Consider the following 23,362-nt stretch of genomic DNA (forward strand, 5'->3'; position numbering starts at 1 on the left):
AAGCACTGGCATTCCAAGGCTCTTGTAAGGATGCTGAACTTGATGGGGCTTTTTAGGAAAATGCATTTTTAGTAAAGAGATGCTGGTAGATGGCTCCATAATGATTACACGTATTAAATAAAGGACTGCACTTGTTGATCAGCAATACAGCTTTTCTGCTGCTTCGAGCCGAGGTGTTGGGAATATTTTTCATAACAAACAAACAAAAAGCCAGGATATTTTTATTTTAGTAGGTTTTTTTGTTTGTTTGTTTGGGCGGGGTTTTTTTTTTGGGGGGGGGGGAGGTGTTTTGTGTGTTTTGTGTGTTTTGTTTTTTGTTTTTTTTTGTTTTGTTTTTTTAAAGTTAAATGAAATCCTATTTTAACACACCTACACAAATAAAGAACTGATAATTTTCTGTTGCCCTCTTGAAAAACAAATGAAAAAAAGCCTCCTGCCACTCTGGAGGAAACCTGCCATACTCAAAGCGTCCAAACCAAAGAAGCCGCAGCCAGGACCTGCCTTGCACCCACCCTGCCTGCAGCTCCCATGGCGTTTGGATCTCGGATGCTCTCAGCCAGGGCCACGGGCACCGAGGCTCCAGAGCACTTCCAGCAGCACCCGAGCTGCAGGCACACTTCGGCAGCGCGGTGCTTCAGACGCGCTGCTACCTCTAACCTCACCAGGTGCAGGGGCACCTCCTCTGCTGCCCATGCAAGGAGAATATTTAGCCACACCATCCACGTTTGCAGTTTCTCTACAGCCGGTAAGCGCGGAATTAAGAGGGAGAAAGCACGCTAATCTTTTTATTTACTCTAGCGGCTTTCCCTTGTCCACTGTACTGCCTGCCTTCCCTCCAGTCGTTGCACGTTCACATTAAAAGAAATTGGATGGACTTTGGTTTTGTTGTTAAACGCAAGTACGTACGCTGCTTACCCCTTCATGATGCACAACGCTGACTCCAGCACTGCCACCACCGCTTCCAAAGACAGACTCTACAAGGCTGAGCTGAGTTCAGAAGATAAACCAAGACAGGTTCTCAGCAGCACCACAGAAGTCCTAGCAAGCTGCTCGAGTTGTATCTTCTCAGCATCCTCCAAGGGGCTGATAAGTCACAGTGGCTTCCTGCTGCTCCCAGACAGGTCCTCCCATAGGGCACAGCCAACACTGCCACCCTATTTACCAGATGAAGAGTCATGCAAAGAGATCCCAGCTGACTACTTATGTAGGCGTTTTGGTCACCCAACATGGTACAGTTCGCCCAGTTAGAGAGCAGTTACACATGGGGTTGGCACAGAAGTGAGGTTGAGCACGGACCTTCTGCTCCATCAGACATAGTGCCCAAGAGCTTTCACCTTTGTGAATTGTTTGTTGAAGGATTCAAATTATGCCCTTGCATTTCAAGTAACCTCAGGCTACAACCACTTCTAGGGCTGAGCACTTTTTACGGAAGTCTAAAAGGATCAGGTATTTTTCCAGACTTCTTACAACTAAGTTCAAATTGATGGACCTATTTGGCTGCCTGGTGCCCTTCCAGGGTTAATTACATAGCAACCCTCACACCCCCAATTAGGATGTTTGTGACTCACATTTCTGAACACATGAATGTCAGCTGGAAGAGAGTTAGTTCTGCTAAAGGCCACACAGCCTGGGATGCAGTAAACTAGAAATCATACAGCTTTAGCTCTGTTACACAGAAATTAAGGAATAAAGAAGAGGCGAGTGGAAAAAAAAAAGGTCCCGTCATCTACCACTTGAGCTAATTGGAAAAAAGTTGATATTCCTTCATGTATCTTACATGAACCCAAGGAATGAAGAGTTAATATTGACCACTAAACCACGCAGCTGTAAATACAGTGGAAGATTTCCGTTTTGAGCAGCTCAGTCTTTACCTTTGGGAAGATCTAGGACACTGTTGGTACTCTAGAACTCTGCTGTGATCTTCTTGCAGTCCAACTATCACTGTGGCTTTTGATCTTTTACTAAAAATCTAAAGTTTCTGACGCATAACAGAAGTGCCCTGTGGCTCAGTTATGTGGAGACAGATGATGCAGGTATTCTACGAGTCTGAATTCAATGTGTATTGCTTTGTTTTCTGCAGTTAGACAAGACCGCACTCTGTGACCCAGCTGGTTTCCTTCAGTCCTACGCTTCTACAACTGAAATTTTGATAAAATGAAGAGACTTAGCCATCACCTTTTACTTACACAAAGGCAATATAGGTATGTTTGCCAAAAATAACTGCTCATGAGTCACTGCATATAATCACGCCTGCTATGACTGAAGAATCATCATCGTTCAGAATCTCTGGAAGACAAACCTCAATTAACAACAAATGCAGCTGGTTTTTGGAGTTCAATAGCGAAGAAGCTGTGAGGGTTAGCACATCAACGAAGCACAGTAATTGTTTCACTGTGCTTGTAATCTAGCCCCTAAAGAAAGTGAGAACAGTCCCCTGGTAAACAAGCAGCGATAAGCTCTCGGAGCAGTTTCGTGCAGTAGAGGAGATACAATTCTGCTCTGCAAGAGCCTGGAGGAAACCAAGATTTCAGCCAGCTAGGTGCCTAGTGGATAATGGTCCAAGAGCAAAGGGGAGATGCTTTAGCCTTACAGAAAAATGAGAGAGGTTCCCACCCAAAATCTTCACAAAGACATACCACAGCCTACTCTGTGTCTGTGGTCTTTGCATGTAGAAGATAGTCCAGTTAGCTAAAGCCTCCACAGGCACCACAGCCAGTCCATACTGACAGGGTGCAATATAAATTCCTCTCCGGTACTCAGCTTTCAGAGGGTATGAGGTCCTGTAGTCTCTGCCTGCTGTTTAGCTCAGGCTACGGTTACTCGTGTTTTGATTTCCTGAAGTCAACATGATGAGCTGTTGCCCACTGGGGAGTGCGGCATTCCTCAGGACAGGCTACAAGTAGCTGTGAAGAATATTAGAAGCTGACCTCACAACTAAGGCTCATTCTCACTGTCTGCACAGAAACACCTAGAGAATGTGCAACCACCCAGTTCCTTGCCTTGATTCACAGCCCCGTCTCTTGCAGCTCCAGCCCTGACACACACACCCTCTACATGCCTGAGCCTTGCTCACCTCCTTTCCTCTTCACACCATTCCTGCTCCCTGGTCTGCCTAACCAAGCAAACTGACACTTGCCATGCTGACACCAACCTTCCCTTCGCTGCAGACGGGCATCTCCTCAGGTCTCTTTGTTTCATGGCTTCACCCCAGTCTCAGCTGTGGCAGATGATATCCACCTTCACCACGAGTTCAGTCCAAGCTTCACTGCTAGGCTTGACTGCCCACACCCTGGTTGCAACAATCCCAAACAGTCATTTACCAGCTGAGGAACCAAGAGATATTAACCCCTGCTTCACCAGCACTGACCAGTACCACATGCTCCCATGCAACACGATGCAGTTACACAGCAGCACCCAGCCCTCCCTGCTGGGGGCACCCTCTTCATCCCTGCCCAGAGAGCAGCCCAGCTGGTGGGCAGGCACGGCACTGTTTGACGATACTTGAAAAAAAACACCAATAAATAAAAGTGAAGAAAATTAGAAGTACATCTACAGGTGAAAGCCCTTATCCCACACCAGGAAAGTCAATACAAGTGAAGATTCTGGCTCCAGAACCCAAATACTGTCATGCTGAGTAAGCAGATTTGTTTCAGTAGAGGCCCAGTGTCTGAAACCCTTACTGACTTCACCAGTTTCTCCAGGTAAAATGCAAAAATAATTACTAGTGACATTCTCATTAAAGATTGTTAACATTAACACAAAGGCTATGTAGAATATGTAAAAACAGGAACCTTTAGCGGTATGAATGCTGCCTCTCTTCCAGCTGAAGACTGATACATGCTGTTTTGATGCCTGCATTATTTTTTAAGAACCTTCTGTCCAAAAGAAATAAAGACTTTGCAGGTGTAGTCCTCCGCCCTGCAGCACAGGGAATTTCTTACAGATCTCAGGTGAGAATAAGGCAATTCAAGATGCTAGAACAGACCATAAATGAACACCCTATGGCAGTCCTTTTTGAAACCTTTGCCATTTGTAGTGGCAAAGGCCAGGAATCTCTTTTCTTCTTATGGAGAAGCGGAGCAATGCCTTTGGAAGGCTTATTTTCTCTTTAAGATGCAGAAGCACAGATCCTTCTCTGTTGTTTTTTGGGGAGGGGACAGGGTGGGCAGACTTGGCTGAAGATGTACCCACCTCAAATCTTAAGCAACCAGGAAATTTCTGCCTGCAAGGACTGTCCTCTCACAGAATCTTCTGCAAGAATTATGTTGGTACAGTAAGCGCTGCAAAACAGATTTTGGCTTTATACTTAAAGACCTGAATAGGAAACATGCCCTTGCGCTGACTTGAGCGTACCAAACTTTCCTGCCTTCAAACCCATTCTCCCCTACTTTCATACACCTGTGGAAAAAAGAAGATAGTCTGTAAACATCTTTTTTATCATCTAGATCATAAGGGTTGTAAAATTGAGTCTGAAGACTACTCAGATCTGACGGTTCTGCTCTCTTACACATATAGCTTCCTCTGGTTAACTGCATATTTTCCTGAACTTAGAGGTAAGATTAAAACAAAAAAATAATAATAAAAAAAAAATCACTGCTAATTATATATGAGGTCCTAGAAAGAGCAACAGCAGTTAAATGACAAAACAACAAACAAAGAATAAAGATTCACAAATTTTACACAAGAGTTTGGATTCAATAAAAGCTTATGTTTTTTTCCTCTAGAGTTAAAAAAGCAATTAAAATTTTTAAGTACACAATTTAAAAAATAGTGCTTTACGATTAACAGATTAACATGTTCTCAGTCAATTCCCTGCATGACTTTAGCAAAATCAAATGCAATTCCTACAGGTACAGTAGTTCAACATTTATATGAAGATATTTATATTGTAATGTTCCTAAGTTACACTCTCCCCTTCCCAGAATGGCCCTCTTTCACAACATAATTGATTTAAGTGTCATTTGTGAAATGTGCTGTACTCCGACGCACACCTATTTTAGGATTCTAGCCACATTCTTTTAAGGGGCTTTTACAGGGATCTGTCAGGGTTTTAGATCCATGGCGTTTTCTTAACAGGAACGCAGATGCAGCTTCTCCTTGGAAAGACAGCCTCATTTCGAAACTAGTTCAATTGATAACAGCCTAACGAGAGGCAAGATGATCTATACCACACAATTTGTGTTACACAAATCCTAATGTGGTGCTAAAACAACAGTGCTTCTTTCCTTCTGCTTCTTTGACCTAATAAAGTGACACACAATTAACTAACTGGTCCGGCAGGCCAGCAGGCTGTCTTTGCTTAATAATACCATTAGGAATATCACATGGTTTCAGATTCTAATATTAATATTCAACACCCGCTTTTCAAAAGTGAACCTCAGGATTATTGTCCTTGTCAAAAGATGCTCTTTCTCTCACTTCCTCCCATTAGTTGTTGCATCAGGCAAAACAATACACAAATATGCAACGTGCAGTCTGAACTGGGCACTTGTATGTCACAGGAAAACTTAATACTTACAGAGCATTCTGCTAACGAAAGGATATACGGAGCAACCCTGAGCTTACAAATAACAGAAAACTACCTTCCCCATATGTCTGCTTCAGGCTTGCCCCATACATCCGTCTGAATTTGCTCAAAGGCACGACGGCTCTTCATTTTACAGGTCTGAGTTATGAACATACAGCAGAATTCCATTTTCACATTTACAAAAGAAAACAAAAGAATCTAAACATCAAATTGAGTCATGATTTGTCCTTCTTCACAGTTAATTAGATTCCTCTTTTGGCTAGTTCAACACTCTTTCTAGATCTAGCAATCCGCAACAAAGCAACAGGCAGTCAAGCATTTGAAAGATGGCTTGGCGGGCTTTTGTCTTGGAGTCCACTTTTAAAAAAAAAAAATTAAAAAATATTGTCATATTTAAAGAAAAGATACTATAGCTATTGTCCAACTACTTTTCCCCCCCCACCTGTTTTATGCAGTGTGAAATATAGCAGAAAATATAATTATCATACAAACAGATGACATCTGGTTTAGAGTAGAGGGGCAGCCAAAGATCTAAATGCTTAACCAGCAAGGATGTTAACATGTTCAGTCTAAAACCACAGCTTCCCAAACATCTGCTTAGCAGCCTAACTGTCTACAGTAACAGAGAGGAACTATGCATGAACACAGAGCTCTGCACATCAGCTTGAAAGGGGCAGGCTCGGAATCGGAAAGGGGCAGTTCCAACAGGTTTTCTTCCCCTCCAATGAGCTGTCTCTGATACAGTGAACACCTAATTCTTTTAGTCAAATTTAAAGTTCTACTGATACATTAGCAACTGCATCACTCCTGCTTCACAAGAGAAAAATATTCATGGTTCGAACTCTATAAAGCAGAGGTCATAAACTAAATGAACCCCCGAGTCCTACACATCATTAGCCAGTGTTCCCACCTCTAGGATTAGAGTAGCATTTAGTCAACTCACAACCCTTCTCTTTCTGATATTGCTCCAGTCTCAAAAGACAGGAGCGATCTTCAGGAAATCACTGCAGGATAAGAAACACTGCCAGACAGTACCTCCAGACATAGATAAGGTAACATGCTTAGGACCAAAGAAGGGTGGAATCCAAGACAGAGCCGTGCCATCTGCACTCCCTCTTCACCTGTAAAGGCAGCTCCGTGACCAACATACTTACTTTACACTTGGCATGACTGTTTTTGTGGTTCTTTATAGGCACTCAATGTATCCAATACATGCTGCAAAGCCCTCGTACATAATTTTGGATCCTGTTATCAAGCTTGACTTAAGATTTTAGGAGGTGTGATACTCACAGTAGTGCTGTGAAGTCTGTCTTGGATTAGATTTTCTTCTATCACAGACCCCAGAAAAACTAAAGATGTGATTGCTACAGGCATGCTAGTAGATGACATAATCTGAAATGACTGGCACTTCATAGCCTGAAAGACAACCCCCCCTCACCTTACAAAGGAACATAGCACAAAAAATATTGCAAGAAATAAGAAAAAGTTATGCTGGTGAATGAGTTCGTGGGAAAACAATTTGCATATCAAAGTGAAAAGGCATCTTCTGATCAAAGTTCTCTCTCGTTACTGGACCACAGGGACCCACTTGTACACAGGGTCTCCAACTCGAATCGTTCCGGTTTTGTCAACGGCAAAGTATCTTCCAAAGAGAGGGCTGGATTTGTATATGTGTCGCTCAGATGGATCACATAAGCGGTAACTGCAGAGAGAGAGCACTTCTTTAGCAAATTTTAAACATCAAAATACCAGTGATAAGAGAGAGGACATATGAATAGTGGTCTGGTCCCCATACTAGACTAAAAACTAAATAAATATTACAATTAAGAGAACCAAGCAGTTAAAATAGAGAAAAGGCACTTAATTGTATTCACACATCCTTGTATAATACACATACAAAAGACTTTATAAAAAGAAATACCAAAGTTGCAAAGCTAGACCTTTAAACGCTTTAAATACCTGTTACCCCAGGCATTCGCCCTAGCAGAGATGAAAGGGACAGGGAATGTAAAGTTTGCAAGAACCAAGAGAGAACTTCCTGAATTTTCTTACCATAAAGAATTGCAGAAAGTAGAACGGAAGCCAATACACACAGACCTTTACACTACATTATTATGTCCCGTGCATACTTCAAACCACTTTTAAAACACTAGTCTAACATCTATTGGGACCTAGCCTAAATCCATTCACACAGCCTAAGAAGCACTGGTATTTTTACAACCTTTTCAGTGTTTCCAGGGGCTCCTTCCTGTCCATGACTCCAGTGTCTGGGTTAACAGTTGTTAAAATACACCTGCAATGACAGACAGCGCTAAATCAATAACGGCTTCTTATTATAGATCTCTACACATCTATTTAAAATAACACTCTCAAACGTTTACCTGGCACAACACACTGTCCCTTTCATCTTCACATTGCCAATAACAATCTCCTCCCAAGTGTCCTGAGGGAAGGTAAACATTATGCACAGATTAGGTGTATCCACAGACAACCATTTTTCCAGGAGCGGCACAGTCACTCCCAGAAGAAGCAGTACCATTCCTGATGATCACCTTTACTTCACCTTCAAAACAAGTAAATATTAGGGTACTTTTTTAGCGAAAACCCTACAGTCACTGCAGTCATCCAACTGAGGACCCACTAGTAGTTATACATGGAAAGAAAGATACATGAGTAATAAATCCTGTTCTGCTGCATGCACTTGCCTGAACCTAAAGTAAGCTTATTCTTACTGTATGTGTGTTAATCTGATCTGTGACCTCTGGCAAGCCACCGTTTTTGCAGAAAGGAAATTTTTAGTGGAAGTAAGTTCTCGCTTCTCGTCTACACAAGCTTCCTATTGCAATCCTTCTTGGAAGGCAAAAACCCAGTCTCATTTTAGGAACTTGTTACATTTGGGAAATTATCAGATGTATCCAGAGCAAATTCTTTGGAAAAATGGCAACATGACATAAACACACCTAAAAGCCACCATCGCCAGTTCACTTCATCACCAGGCACCTTCCCAGATAGCGTTTTTTGAACTACCAGAATATCGTGAGAGATGCAGTGATAAGACTATAATATCGCAACGGTCAGTTTTACTCTTGTGCCAAAGGCTATAAAACACCACACTGTCAATTTACAAACTGTTCATTTGTATCAATTGATCGATTATAGCATGCATAGCTTTCCCTACTTTACACTTAAAGATGAACTTTCAGTGGCAGCCTGTCGTTTAAATACACTTATTTTATCCTTTGCTAAGCTAAATAGGCATTTGTAGACCTGTCTCCTCCCTCAATGTTTCACATACATGGAGGTACGCAGAAACTGTATCTCTCTAGAATCCAGTTGTAAAAAAAATAAAACCCACAGAATAGCAGCTTTCCTCATCCTTGTAGGGACCATCACACAAGGAAATTGAGTTATAAAAGAAACATAACCAAGCCTTCAAAAAAACATTTAAGAAAGCTATTTTACCTCCTCAAAAGCACTACAATCTGTCACAAGAATATTTGGTCTGAAGTTCTCTATCTTAACTTTCTTCTCCAGCCTGGTATTTAGATCATCCAGTGAAGCTTCTGAGATGATCAAGACTGGGCTACAGTCAGGATAGGCAACCTACATAAAAAAAAACAAAAACAACAAACACACAAACAAATCGTAAGGCTGCTGTAAGAGCATGGGAGCGAAGTTACTGAATGGCAGAAGGACCATATGTTGGATATGCTGGAACCAGTGGCCCGACTGTTAGGCTGCTGCATTCAGGTTTTAATTTTCCTGGAAGTAGGTTAACAAGTAAAACAACATGCCCCTTCCTATTTCAGTAACCACAGCAAGTTTCATTTGCTCATATTGCAAAATTAAACTTCTACTTATAGAATTAAACCAAAGTTATATAAGCTACCATAGCTTCTTACAAAGTAATATTGCATGCATGTCCCACACATTTATTCTAGGTGTTGCAGACGGAACTAAGTAAATCAGTAAAAAAATTAAGTTATGAAAGGTACTTAAGATGCTTATGGACCTGCTGAACTTCTCTTGTTGACTATAATCAACTAAGTGGATTTTTCTATATAATGAATCTATCTTATCACAACATCAGAGGCAGTTTCCCATACAGAATAGCAATACTAAATTGCAACTGTCCGCTTGTCAGTCTAGGTTTGCTTGGAAGTGGAAGGACTGCCATTTCAGCAAAGAAGGACAATGAACAGTATTCAAAGACGACTCATGTGTTTGTTAGTTCTACATAAAAAAAAAAAAGGAATTTTGGCAAGAATTTCAATGTATAGCCCTCCTCCATCTTTCTCTTATATTAGCCTTTCCCCTCCCCCTTGTACGTGCCTTTACAAACACAAGATGAGTGCTGAAATAACTAAACAAACAATTCTGTCCTCTTCTCACGCTAGGATTTCCAAATGTCACCCCTCCTAATGTGACATCCCTTTTCCTGAATCCTAGTCTTCTGTATTGGTCTCAGTGCCCTTACATAATAAATGCATAAGAGTCCCTAATGGAATATACTTTCTTCTCTTTGTGCAAGAACAAGCAAAACACTGATGCCCTATAGATAATAACATCACATCAGTAAGGCAAGGTACTCACAATTTGCATTTACTTAAAAAGCTTACGCTCATCAGGTACAGTTCAAACCATCTTCATGCGAGAGAGTTGTTTAGACAAAGAGAAGGGCATCAGTGGCTCCAATGATGAGGATGTCTGAGCACAACATGTCCTTTCCCCACCTGCATTAACTTTCTCTAGTATCACACCTTCAAGCCTCTTCCCACAGCAAGAGATGAAACCTCCATAACATTCCTTGGATTTTAATTCCTAGGCCCACAGCTATAGAGCCCCGGGTTAAGCATCATTCCTTTAAACAAAATACAAGGTAACGCAACTCATATCAGTACACTCCTAGACCTAACAAGGGATAGGAAACGGAGGTTTCCTGTGTAACAGATTACACATCAAAACATCTTTAAAAACATAACCTTTTTCTATTCACTGAGGCACAAAAGGAATGCTATTCTGCAATGTAACAGTTCGTCTTCAAATATCAGTATCAGATTTTTTAGCCTACAATGGTCAATAGCTTAGGACAGATCTAAAGCAAAATTTAAGCCAGTCATCTCATCATAGAAAAGGAGATACTCATGTGGTTTAAGTACATGACTACACACCTTGCTCAACAGGGCTCCACTGCCAAAATGGGCAGGTTTTAGTGGGTGGGTAGCAAATATTTAAAACAAAGTACTAAGAAAGAGAACATTCATTTACCTCATCTGTGGTTCGGAAAAGGTTTATTATGTCTTTTGACTTTCTTGGCATCATGGAGGGCTCAAAGTGCACCAGTCGATATGGCTCTGAATTCAGGAAAGTGGTGATCCACTGAGCCACTTCATCTCCACAGTCCCTGCCTTGGATATCCATTCCAAACACCCTGAAGGATCACAAGACACGTCAGCAAGTTAGTTGGAAAGCTGAAGGCTTAAGTATGCTTATTATTCAAAGGCAAACAACTTGTTTTAAAGTAGCAGCAAGACACAGTAAACAAAATGCCTGAATTATAATGAGGTGGCAGCTGGCTTCTGAATTTGGCAAAAGGATCATTCCCTGTGCAGTCTCTTTATGGTCACCTTGTTTTGGAAGCTAAGTAACATGGACATGGCTGGATGATAGCAGCTGGTGAAAGAATGAGCCATGAAACAGCTTTAGGTGCCCAGAGCTAACTGTCACATTAATGACCAGTAACAAACCTAACTGTTTGCCATGCTTCCAAGCAAAAAAAGTGTCTACTCTTGCATTTGCACATGACTGCAACACCAAAAGAATTCTACTCAGAAATCAACTGAAAGTTAATTAATTTCAGAAAGTGAACGATAGTTTCAAAGGATGTGGTTAGTTACTGTAACTGACATTTACAAATGTTATTAATTGTAAGTGTCCCTAATTGTAAGGGAAGCTTTCAGATTTTAGTGCCAGAGCTGTTCTATATGCTAAAAGAGGTTAAAGATTTATAATGGAAGCAAAGTCCATGGGGCATAAAAAGCCACTGGCAGCAGAATACAAACAAGTTTACGCAAGGAACACTTTGCTGGCACAGAAAAGTAAATCTCAACTCAACCTTCCAATAAACTTCAACACCAATCATGAATTGTTTTACTACTCTCTTCAAAGTAGCGATTTTGACCCAAATGCACTACACTTTCTTCTACCTCTGCAATCAAGCACTGGACAGCTTAAAGCACAGAGATGCCCAGGTAGTTCATTTAGCCTAAGCCCAGCTCCTAGGAGCCCTCCTCTACTCACCTCAGGGAGAGATGGAGCATTAGGTTGCTGGCAGCAATATCCCTGCTCTGTTTGCTGGGATCCCTGTTATCAACTCCATGGCACAGGTTGGGACTAAATGCTGTTGCCCCAGACAGCATTCACCTGCCTTTCTCTTCCCGCCATTCTCTCAGTCCCTGTGTGCCTTCTGACCACAAAGGTGAGGGTCTTGCAACTTCCAACACTACTGTTATCCACCCATGAAGCAGATCTATTCTGAGCACTCAGTGGCATAGGTATCCATGGGCACCGATCATGCAATTTCAGTATTGCAACACGTACTGACAAAGAGCACAAACGAAGAACACTAGGCTTCTTAACCAGAGGGCTATAAGAACCCCTCCAATATTTGCACAAATAGAAACTGTGCCTAGACAATGGCTTCAACCCTACATTTAACTCCCCCAAACACAGGGGTTTTAAATATCCACCTAAAATCTGCAACTTAGACTGAACAAGATGAGCATCCGCACAGGCTTTTGCGGCCAGATGCACTATTGCATTGCCTTAGCCCCAAACTACCGGGCGCAAGCCAGCACCAACCTGAAGGCACCATTCTCGCTCAGTGGCGGAATAAATATAAGTCTGTGCAGAGGGCCTTGCCGGCACAGGGTACCGTGCAGTAACACAGCTACTCCCTCGCACAAGCCAGAAGGGAAGAATCTCAGAGCAAAAGCCAAATCTTCATTTGCCTGAATACAGTACTATTCCCAAACTTCATTCTTAAGAATGGCTGAATGGATGAGAAAGAATCAGCCTTGAGCTGACAAATGGCAAGTTGTTTAAGCACAGGAGAGTCATATAAAACCTCAGGATTCCCCCTGAAACGTACCAGGCAATGTTGAACTATGGGTATGGCTAATTTCACATCCTATGACACCACCTACAATACCAGACAACTTGGTAGTCTTTAAAGTCCGTTTACAGGCATCTAATTTTTACTTAACTGCATTCCCAAATTCTAGCAATTTTAAAGCCATAGAGTGCAATCTTTTATTAAGGCAAAGAAAGAAGAAAATTAAGAGAAAAACAAGTCGCTGAGATCTAACATTGGAAAATCCAAGGTAGTTTTTCATTACTGAAATGCATGTAGTCTATTTAAATATTTTTTTTTCTAATGGCACAACAAATTTTAGAAAAATAACATTTTGAAAACTGCATGTTTTTGTAGTGTATGTGTCATTGGCTAACATAGATGCATTATAGACAGATTTTTAAAAGACTGTCCTATTTCTCCATGAGAAATGCTATAATTTCTAACTTGCACCTGCCTTGTATAAACAGAGATACTGAGCTATGCTTATCAAGAGTTTCCACAGCAACAGATTTATGCCAACAGCTAGTGAATGCAGTTCCTTTCCAGCACTCTTTCAGTTTTAACCATAGCAGCTGGTACATTAACTTTCTCTGCTACCCAAAGGAAAAAACACCAGTATCTTTGTAGGGGCTAACACTGTTAATGGTTACTAAACAGTCTTATATATTAGTTGACATCTTAACAGGGAAAAGATTTTCTCCTTCCCCTTTTCAGTTTTCCAGCATGGATTTCAATATGCGGATAAAATAACTAGGCCTGCACACAGGTAAATGACTACATTTGTAACCTGTTCACCTGAAACCCGTTTCGAGATAGTGTCTACTTGCTCTCTGGGGATGCCCGTCTTTCCCCTGCGATGACAGAGTGAGCCTCGGGCAACTAAATTACTAATTTAGGCAACTCAGTTAAATGCCTACAGACAGGGGTGAAAGAATGTAAACCCCGACATCTCAACAATTCCAAGTGGCCAGTGTGTATCCAAAAACATTGATGCATACAGTAGTGGTGACCCAGAAATACCAATATGCACGACTGAGGCTCTGAGATGCAACTCATCAAGCAAAAATGAAAACACTAGAAGTAAACACAAATGAGTAAACATGACATTCTATGAAGAAGATCACAGTTCATTTGGCAGATGTATAATGTTATGGTTTTTGAATATTGCGCCATCTACTCCTGAGATTTGTTTTCGTTAGTGTTTAGCAGATTAAAACTAGACCTTTTGTTATGACAGTCAATCCTGGCCTCCTGCATAACACATAGCAGCAGAATTTCACAGAATCACAGAACAGTTTAAATTGGAAAGGACCTTTAAATATCATGTAGTTCCAGCCCCCCTGCCATGGGCAGGGACACCTCCCACCAGACCAGGCTGCTCAAAGCCCCATCCAGCCTGGCCTTGAACACCTCCAGGGATGGGGCAGCCACAGCTTCTCTGGGCAACCTGGGCCAGGGTCTCACCACCCTCACAGTAAAGAATTTCCTCCTCATATCTAATCTAAATCTCCTCTCTTTCAGTTTGAAACCGTTGCTCCTTGCCCTGTCAGCGCAGGCCCTGGTCTGAAGTCTCTCTCCATTACACAGATGGGGAGATTGAAAGAGAAGAGAAAAGAAGCAGAGATACCCAACTTTCACCCTCCAATTTCTGCATAAGAAAATGGAAACAGTCACGCAGTCTTAAAAAGCAAAGCACGTATGTAAGTGACAGACAGTTAGACAGAAGGGAGGAGAGAGAAAAAACCCCTCTTCTTCAGTACCTGCAGTTCCGCACGGGGTTTTTCCGGGGTAGCTTTACAGGCACGCACAGCCTCTTCATCTCCGGGGCCTCCAAGGCCAGCTGCCCGTCCTCACAGCTGACAGAGATGAGGACCAGCCGCGGCTCCTGGCGAGCTGTAACCATGTGCCCATCTTCCTTAGTCACAAGCCAAAACCTGTAGCGTGACAAAAGGCGGGGGGGGACAGAAACGCGTTTCCAACCACGGCTGGAGACCGACGCCGTTCGCGGGGGTCCCCCCCGCAGCCCTGCCGGGCACGGCCACACCGCCACAACACCCAGCAAACGCCCGGAGGCGGGCGGGGGCGGGAACCGGAGCGGAGGCCCGGCCGCAGGGCCTTGCCCCAGCCTCGGCCCGGCAGCACCGTCCCGCCTCGCCGTACCTGTCCCGCAGCTCCCCGCTCCGCAGCCCCATCGCCGTCACCTGTGCCAGCCCCACCGGCACCCCCCGGCACGACTTCACCGGGTACACGAAGAGCCTCAACACCGTCCCTATCCGCTGCAGGCGGCGGCGGCGCCCGGCCGCCCGCCAGCCGGCCCACCGCCAGGCCCCCAGCACGGCGCCCAGCGCCAGCAGCGCCGCCGCCGCACCCCGCCACAGCCAGCCCGGCCGCGCCACCCGCAGCACCAGGCCCAGCCCGCCCCGCTCCCCGCTCATGGCGACTGGGCCCCAGCGGCGGCGGCGCGGCGCCTGAAGGGGCCGGGGGCGGGACGAGAGTCGACGGCCGCCCCCCTCCGGCCCCGCCGCCCCTGGCGCGGAAGGGGCCTGGTTGCCCGGTGTTCTGCCGGCACCTGCCCCGCCGTCCCAGGCCTCTGCGGGGGCGAGACCCTCGGTGGAAGACAAGCGCAGACAATAAACGTTTGAGCGCAGGCTGTCGGTGTCCAGCGTGACAAAATACAGGCAGCAAATGCGTTTCTTCTAATACGTGGGGTTTTGTGAAAAGCAACGTGGCAGGAAAAGTATGAACGTGAGCGCGTGCAATTCAGCCGTTTGGGTGAAAAAGGTGGGAAACCGGTGGCTGGAGGCCAACAGCTGGTGTGGGGAGGGCGGCAAATGGCGGCACCTGAGGCTGGGGTGGGGGGTCCCATGGCGTTTGGCCACCTTGGGGCATCTGCCTGGTACCAAGACCCCCGTCTGAGAGCATCCCTCGGGTCACGGGGAAGTCACTTTGTGGGACACCCGGCCACTGTGACATTGTAGAACAGGACGGAGTGGCAACCGCCATTGTCCTCACAGGCGAAGCAAGAGCAAGTTGATTTTCCCCCCGGCTCACCCCTTCTTCAGGCTCGCAGGGATCTGAAGGTCAAACTCACAAATCTAAATGTTTAGGATCGGTGTGCCAGGACCAAAGTCCCAGCAGGCAGGAGACAGGGAAGCTCGGTCTTGGGCATTTCTGAGAGATTCAGAGAGCCCAGCCATGGTGGGTTACTGGAAGTACTACCTTAATGGCATCCTGGAGGACAGGAACATTGAAGATGTGGCTATCCCTGACAATGATTGCATGTGGGACGCCAAGCCAGGAGGTCTCCTCGCAGCCATCTCACCCCAAGAAGTGGTCTTGATCACGGGCCAGGATCAGACAACATTCCTGCTGACGGGAATCACCATAGCTGGCAAAAAGTGCAGTGTGATTCATGACAACCTGCTGGTGGATGAAGACAACGTGATGGATGTCAGAAGCAAAGGCAGTGACAGCAGATCCATCTGTATTGGCAAGACCCCCGAAGCCCTGATCTTCCTCACGGTCAAGAAGGGAGTCCATGGAGGAGCCCTCAACCAAAAGGTCCACAATATGATTGTGGGCATGAATGCATGAAGCAAATAGTGCCAAAGAGGCATCTTCTCCTGAGCATAGGGGCATGGTTGCTGATGGAGAAGAGAAGGGAAATAAACCTGATTTTGTTGCAAATGTCATTGTCTGCTTCTTTCAGGTGAGGGGGTTAACAGCCTACCTGACCAGCTGTGGTGCAGAAGGGAGTTATATCTACATTCCTCATCAAGATGCTCAGTATCACTCGAGTGGTCTCCCAGCCACCTTGGGAAGTTGCTCCCTGTTATTCTCATTTTACAGACTGATTTTGGGGCGAAGGACTCTGATAACATTAGCTTTGGGAAAGGACGGGAGGGAGGGCATCCCTTGTTTATGCCTTTGCTATTGAAATCACGCTGTAATGCCATTCATGGTTTTTGAGACCTAAGCAGGACTTACTGTTTATTTTTAATTTGCCCCTGGAACAAGCCCAGTTCATTCTGGAGATTAATGATTGATCAGCAGAGCCTTGTGCTGCTGTTGGACTGTGTGGGAGGCACATACAGAGATGGTCTGCCACCTGCCCACCTTCTGTATCATTTGAAACCCCTTCTTAACGCTACTTTACTGAGCAAATTGGGTTTTTTACAAGAAAAGTTACCTGTTCTGCGTCTCTGGCAGAACCTTCTGAAGGTTGTTTCCTTTCCATCCTGCTCAGGCACACTGTCTGGCCTCAAGATCACAGGTCCATGTGAGCCCCCCAGGACACCTGGGAGGACATGGAGTTGTGCCGAGGGCTGCAGATTTCCTCCTCCATTCACCAGTACAGCCTCACCTCCCGCTCCTGCTTGTAACCCTAAATGGCCGGTCTGAAACGGAGCAGAACTGGTGCGCTTGAGATGGGACCGATGCAGTGAAGACTTGAGAGGTATCTCCGGCAGAGCCGATCTCCTCACACACTGGCTTTCGTTCCTCCATTGCTCCTGGCAGCTGTGGCTGAATCCAATTCATACAAGGCTGAATCCACCCCACGCCATCGCGCTGCAGCACAGGCGGGCTGTGACCACTCACCCACGGCAAGACACCCCATCCTCCATACCCCTGAGACCCCCCCCCCATTGCACCAGGTAAGTCACAGCTGCTAAACTGCTTGGTCTGGTTTGACCAGACCTCCCACCGCCACCTTCAAATTGTTGACCCACTGAGTCAAAAATAATTACTCCTGATGACTTTTATGATTCTGCCACAGACACGAGAGGAGAGCCAGCCCTGCTGAGCAGACTGAGAGCCCCTTGCGCGCTCTTTGATAACCATCAATCTTCTCATTTAGCATGGAGTCAATATATTGTAATTCAACTGAATTCACACTGAGATCTTTAATCTGCAACTGCACCCACAGGAGCAGAAAAAACGCTACAAGGGGAACCAGGCATCTGATGTATTGGCAAACGTTCAACAAAACTGCAACAACTGTCTAATTAGTAAGCACTGTCTGATAAGCAGTGTTTACAAGCATGAATCAAACCAAATTAACGGAAGTACTAAAGGTAAAAACACAAAGTGGTTTTAGAATCTAAGAATAAAAGCAATGCATCAAACGCAATAAATAGAAAAAAAATATTAATATTCATGCTGGCCACAAGTTTTTAAAAAAGCCTGGGCATTCCCACCAAACATTGATGCTTATTTTCACAATCTTAAGGCAAAAATGAGTAACTATCTCCTGTGATTTCTCAAGCACTGGTAGTATTCTCCACTGTGCAAATCACAAAGTGCAGAAAGCTTTTGCGCTCTGAATTTTGGTCTACAAGGCATCAAAATGACAGGGTTTGGAATAAGAGGAAAAAATTTGGGGTAATTTACTGCTTGCTCCCTTCTTCTGGGTGCCAGAGAAAAGCGGTCTGGAGTGTGTTTATACTTTACCAGCATGAGAATCCGGAGATGTATGGACCTATATAATGTGATGGTATAACTCCTTAGTTATACATTATGGGCAGCACAATGGTGTACAAAACCAGATTCTTTCAGTTTGAAGGATTTGTTAACTAAATTCAGAAATAACTCACCTTTGCTAACAATCGCGTATTAATTTAGAGAAAACATTATTTCTAAATCCAAGAAGGACCTTAATATTTTATTCCCTAAATCTACCAGCCTGGAGCCTAAGGAGATTTTGTTCAGACCAGCCCCGAAAAGCAGCTGTTGCATTCAGCCCGGACTCTTCCTGGGAGACTACGGTGTGAAGGAGCTTAAAGAGGAAAAACAGAAGGCGGCAGCATCTGCATAATCTCTCCTCTCCCGCTGTGATACAAGGAACATAAAATTAGAAATAGCTGCAGAGAGCACGGTTGTGGCTTAACGTTTCAGGCCTAAGACTGCAGCCTTTGAGAAAAGCCCTCCTCACCCACACACCAGGCACCTCTCAAAAAGCCTCCGGTAAATCGCTTGACCAGCAGGTTTGTTTAATCCTCCATCCCAGGCACACCCTTGCTTACCTAGAAGCCACCAACTCCTTCTGCTAAAGCAATGGGAATAGAGCCATTCAGACAAAACACAGGTACTGCTTTTCTTACAGCCTCTTGTGCAACAGGATTGTATTTGCCGTAGCCAGAGAGGGCGCGGTAAACCTGCACTTAAAAGGAAACGACCGTGTTTTCAATTGCTTGTAACTTCACCAAACTTCAGGGCAGTTGTGCTGAAATTCTCTGCGCCAGATCCTTGCTTCAGGCTGCTTAAAATGTGTCCGATCCCGCAGCGCCGATCCCACGGCAAACTGGGGCCAGGCTCACTCGTTCGTGGAAGCAGGCGATTGCTGGCGTATCTTGGAAGAGCATGTTGTCAGCTCAGAAGCATCTGCGTGACAAATTTGCTGGTGGAACAAATTTTCTGGAAAAAGTAATGACATATCTGCCTTCAGATGCTGTGGGCAATTGGAGATAATTCTAAAGGCAATCCCAGACTCTTGTAGCAATGGCTCAATCAGAGGTCAAAGAAAGGTGAATGATGAAGAAAGATTTAAAGAATTTTACTTGTTTCCACTAAAAAAAAAAAAGGCAAGTGACTGGGGAACTTGTAGGTTTTCAGTTATGCGCACAGTGCTGTAATTTGGAATCTAACAATATTGCATCAAATGAAATAAATGGACAAAAAAATAATATTTATGCTGGCCACAAGTTTGTTAAAAAGCATGGGCATAAAATACTGCACTGAGGGGGTGATTTGGATGGACATTACAAAAAAAAAAATCCCAGTAAGAAAGACAGCAAAACGCTGCCTGGATTAGGTGACAGGGTGTCAGGATAGAGCTCAATGTAGACTGGGCTTGTCTCGGTGAAGGAAGAGGGGTTAAACACCCACCCCAGGGCCAGGTATTTTTCCAGTGATTCTCTGGTAATTCAGCAAAAGCTGGGGATGAGGGGATGACACGGCCGAGCGTGCAGTCATCCTATGCTGATTTCAGCAAGCTATGATAAAAATTATATCACACGCATAAGTTATATCCTTCTTCCAAGCTTAGAACAAACAATAAATTAAAAAAATTCCTTTATAGAGAGGCGGGGAGGATAAAAGCATTGCTGTTTCCTCTTATAATCTTCAAGGAAATCAGAGTTCAGTGAGTCATGCACTAGAAATGAGCTCAGAGAAATTCATGTAGGGAAAAATCTCAGGCGAATAATTTGCGATGATAGAATTAAAAATAGAGTCATTAATGATAAATGCCTTTTAATGGACTCGGAGCAATGAGATAAAGGGATCTTTTTTTGGGGAAGCTTTTCCTTCACAGAGAATCATAAATCCGGGGGAGGATGGGATTCACCAAGGACAGGAAAGTCCCCACCCTCATTCAGGCACAGCTGGAAAAGCAATCTGATGTTAGTTTAGTGTCCCAGGAAAGGAAGGAGTAAGGATTGCTTCACCGGCAGCAGGCATAGGGGAAAACAGAAAGCACCAGGAGGCAAAAACAGATGGCGTGCAGGCGCTGGGGTCCAAGGCAGCTCCTGGGAGGGTCATTCCAGTCTGCCGTCCTCCGTTCCCCCCATGTTTGAAATTACACATGCTGTCCTGAGCAGCTGAGATCTCTCCAGCTGAGGATGATATTCAGAAACAAGAAGTGGCTGCGGCTCATCCCCTTTCCTCCAGTGAAGCATCCTTAATGAACATTTTTAAGGCACGGCAAGAACCTCGGGCAGTGTAATGAATTTTACGGTGCTGAAGGAAAAAAAACCAACACGAGAACAATATTCCTATGGCTTTACATCGGAAACCCTTGCAAACAGGAGGCTCGGGATTCAGCTGGGTCGAAAACACCGGTATGCAGAGACACACCTTACACTGCTGGTGCCCAACATCCTGAAGATGGGTCTGGACAAAGCACGGAGGCCAGCCTAGGGCAGGGCAGGGAAATCCCTGCAGGAGATGAGACAGAACATTGAGGCAGGCTGACAAGGCTGGAAATCTGACTTTTTCCCAGGAGATGGCACCAAAGGACAATTGCCTTTCAGCCGGCATCGTGCAACGCAGCGTAAACTTCGCTGGGGGACTCGGGCAGTTGCGCTGCGATCTTCACCAGCCGCTCCTTGTTATCAGAAGCAAAGCGTTATTCTTAGCATCTGTGCTTTTAGCAAGGGTGAGGATACCTGGCTTTTACATCTCCATACAGTAGGTAAATAGAAGCTTTCTGCTTATCATGGCAGGATCCCACTCATGGCCTCAGAGGGTCACCCAGGCTGGAAGAACCCCAGGAGGTCTCTCCTCCAGCCTCCTGCTCACAGAGCAGGGTCAACACTGAACCCACACTAAGATGCTCTGCACTTTGTATGGTCATGCCTTGGAAGCCTCCAGAGACAGAGACCCCCCAGCCTCCTCAGGCAACCTCTTCTCATGCTTAATTATCATATTACTGATTTTTTCCCCCTTATATATGGCTGGAAACTCCCCAGTTTCAATTTATGACCATCACCCCTTGCCGTCTGGCTGTGGACCTCAGTAAAGAGCCTGACTCCATCTTGTTGGCAACCCCTTCTTAAGTATTGAAAAGCTGAAGAAGACCTCCTAGGTCGTCTTCCCTCCTCCAGCTAAACGAGTCCAGAGCCCTGAGCCTCTCCTCATAGATGACAGAGGATTCAGGAAGGAGCACCACCCTCTCTGAGCTCAGGATAGACTTCACCCCGAAACAGGCTCGGCAGCCTGACAGCTCTTTCCTACAAGGAGAAGGAAGGGGAGAATTTGCTTCCATTACTTTCTTTTAATTTAATTATCTCCATTAATCTACAAACTCTTTAGGCTCTCTACTGCTCCTTGAAGAAAACAAGATTTCCAAAGCAGACTGCATCCAGGCAACTGCAGCAGCTTGGTACAGATTTTAGGACCAGTTTTGTCTCAGAAGAGGCTAATGCCTAGCCAACAAAGGACTCAGGATACAGAAAAAAAAAAAAAAAAAAAAAAAAAAGAGACAACTGGTTTTATAGCACCCCACCACAAAGCCTGTCCCCTTGCCAGTCTTACAGACAGGCAGAGGGCAGAAAGGTCATTCATCCCTGAAACAGACCTTGGCCTGGGACTGGCAAAGCCCCGGAAGCGCCGAAGTGCGGTGGTGTGGCGTGGTATGGCTCTCCTCGGTAACAGCACTTCAAAAACAAACTGTGCAAGAATGCTTCCTTGCTGCGAACGCTGCAGGACAAAGGACAATAGCTGTGAGTCCTCTGCCATTTCCTCAGAGCCTACGGTGAGCCAGAGTAGTAATTAAATGTTCTGGGAAAAACAGCAGAAATAAGTTTTATTCTGCTCCGTGACTCATTGAGCAGGCACTAGCAATAGCCAGGGATTTAATTTAAAAGTGACTTGCCAAGCTGTCAGGTTAGTGGAGTTCATTCCCGAGAGAAGCTTGGACAAGTTGACTACTTCTTGCCACTCCTGCATGCATTCAACTTCCCAAACTTCTTTATCCTGCCGTTTGTTATAAAACATGGTGAAAGGCAGGGAGAAACCTGAAGGGAACCAGATAGCACAGCAGCACACCACAGAAAACAAACCTGTGAGGTGGAACGATGGGTAAAGGTGCCAAGCAAGCGCCTGAAGACAGGAATGCATTTCAGCCATCCTACCTGTGTTAACAAGAGGGTCAAATGTCCACTGTATTCCTAAAAGGAACCTGGAAACAAGCCGCGGACAAGCCTTGTCTGCACCCGTGGGTTGAAAGCGCTCCCCGCTGAGGTGAATCCTCCAAGGCCAGCCTCGCCAAGAGCACATCAAGACCATGCAGAAGCCGAGAGTTCATCCTCGACTGCTCTCCTGGCTTGTCACGCCATCAGGGTCAGGGCTGTCCCGGAGAGCCCAGCCTCCTCACCGTCACCAACGTCTGGCTCTCCTCCGAGCCACTTGCAGGCTTCCAGCACAACGCCTCGGCTTCGGATGGAGGTCGCCATTTCTTGTTGGACGAGCAGGATGACTTGCCACCCAATGCCGAGCGAGTCGGGGAATGTTTCCTCTTGTCTCTCAGGTCACCAAGACAACATTTAGCGACAAGGCTGCAGGATCTGCCCTGTCCCACCTCTTTGCATCCTAGACCTGGCACAGCAGGGATGCTGCCACGATTGACAGGAACTACAGTCCTCTGCCATCCACCTTGCTGAAAAATGAACCTCACACCCTTCCCCTCCCCCCAGGATTCACATTTTCTAGACGCTGCTGTGCCAGATGGGCTGCTGAAGAGAGTAGCAAACCCTCAGGCCAAGGCCCAGCCTCACCAATTCGCTCCACCAGCCGAGGAATGAATTACTGCTCAAGGAGCACTGATAAGCAGCACTAATTGGTAGCCTCCCTGAGAACCATCAGTTCATCCTGAGGAAGGAAAACAGGCTGCCATGAATCACCGGCTGTTCTATAGCAACAGCATAGGTTACTTGCTTGCTTCTTCTTTCTCTTTCTTCCTTTGTTTTTGGTCTATTTTAGAAACACCGTCCAGCAGAAGCTGACTTGCCAATACGCATCGAGCTTTTCTTTTCTCAGGCTCACACGGAAGCAGCATTAACGCATCAGTCAGGTTCTGTATGAGTGGAAGCCAGGTTATTCCCTTAACGTCGCACCAGGTGAGCAGAGACCATAGGTCAGCAGGCAAAAGTCAGTGGCAACCGTCGTGCCGAAGGGTTCACAAACTGAAGTTCATGTTTACC

The 23,362-nt window shown here is 45.1% G+C and overlaps 2 protein-coding genes across 2 annotated transcripts in view; one reads left to right on the forward strand and one right to left on the reverse strand.

Annotated features, from left to right (window-relative positions):
* LOC134512673 (mitochondrial amidoxime reducing component 2-like) overlaps window positions 1–15,114 on the reverse strand; it is a 40,387-nt gene extending 25,273 nt beyond the window's left edge. Inside the window, exons 1-7 of the mRNA XM_063328249.1 lie at window positions 14,823–15,114; window positions 14,423–14,596; window positions 10,796–10,958; window positions 8,990–9,130; window positions 7,909–7,970; window positions 7,749–7,820; window positions 916–7,229 (exon numbers count right to left, since the gene is read on the reverse strand). Coding sequence (XP_063184319.1) covers window positions 7,094–7,229; window positions 7,749–7,820; window positions 7,909–7,970; window positions 8,990–9,130; window positions 10,796–10,958; window positions 14,423–14,596; window positions 14,823–15,097 — 1,023 coding nt within the window. The 5' untranslated portion in view covers window positions 15,098–15,114 and the 3' untranslated portion in view covers window positions 916–7,093. The remainder of the gene's footprint in view (window positions 1–915; window positions 7,230–7,748; window positions 7,821–7,908; window positions 7,971–8,989; window positions 9,131–10,795; window positions 10,959–14,422; window positions 14,597–14,822) is intronic.
* A 15-nt stretch (window positions 15,115–15,129) lies between these two features.
* Window positions 15,130–16,256, forward strand: PFN3 (profilin 3). Its single transcript, XM_063328250.1, has one exon. It carries the CDS (start codon window positions 15,762–15,764, stop codon window positions 16,254–16,256), a length of 495 nt encoding a protein of 164 aa, XP_063184320.1. The 5' UTR covers window positions 15,130–15,761.
* The last annotated feature ends 7,106 nt before the right edge of the window (window positions 16,257–23,362 follow it).

This window comes from Chroicocephalus ridibundus, chromosome 3 (genome assembly GCF_963924245.1).
Source record: "Chroicocephalus ridibundus chromosome 3, bChrRid1.1, whole genome shotgun sequence".
Lineage (NCBI taxonomy): Eukaryota > Metazoa > Chordata > Aves > Charadriiformes > Laridae > Chroicocephalus > Chroicocephalus ridibundus.

Coding starts and splice junctions, on each gene's coding strand:
- PFN3 (XM_063328250.1), top strand. CDS start 15,762: ATGTTTAGGATCGGTGTGCCAGGACCAAAGTCCCAGCAGGCAGGAGAC.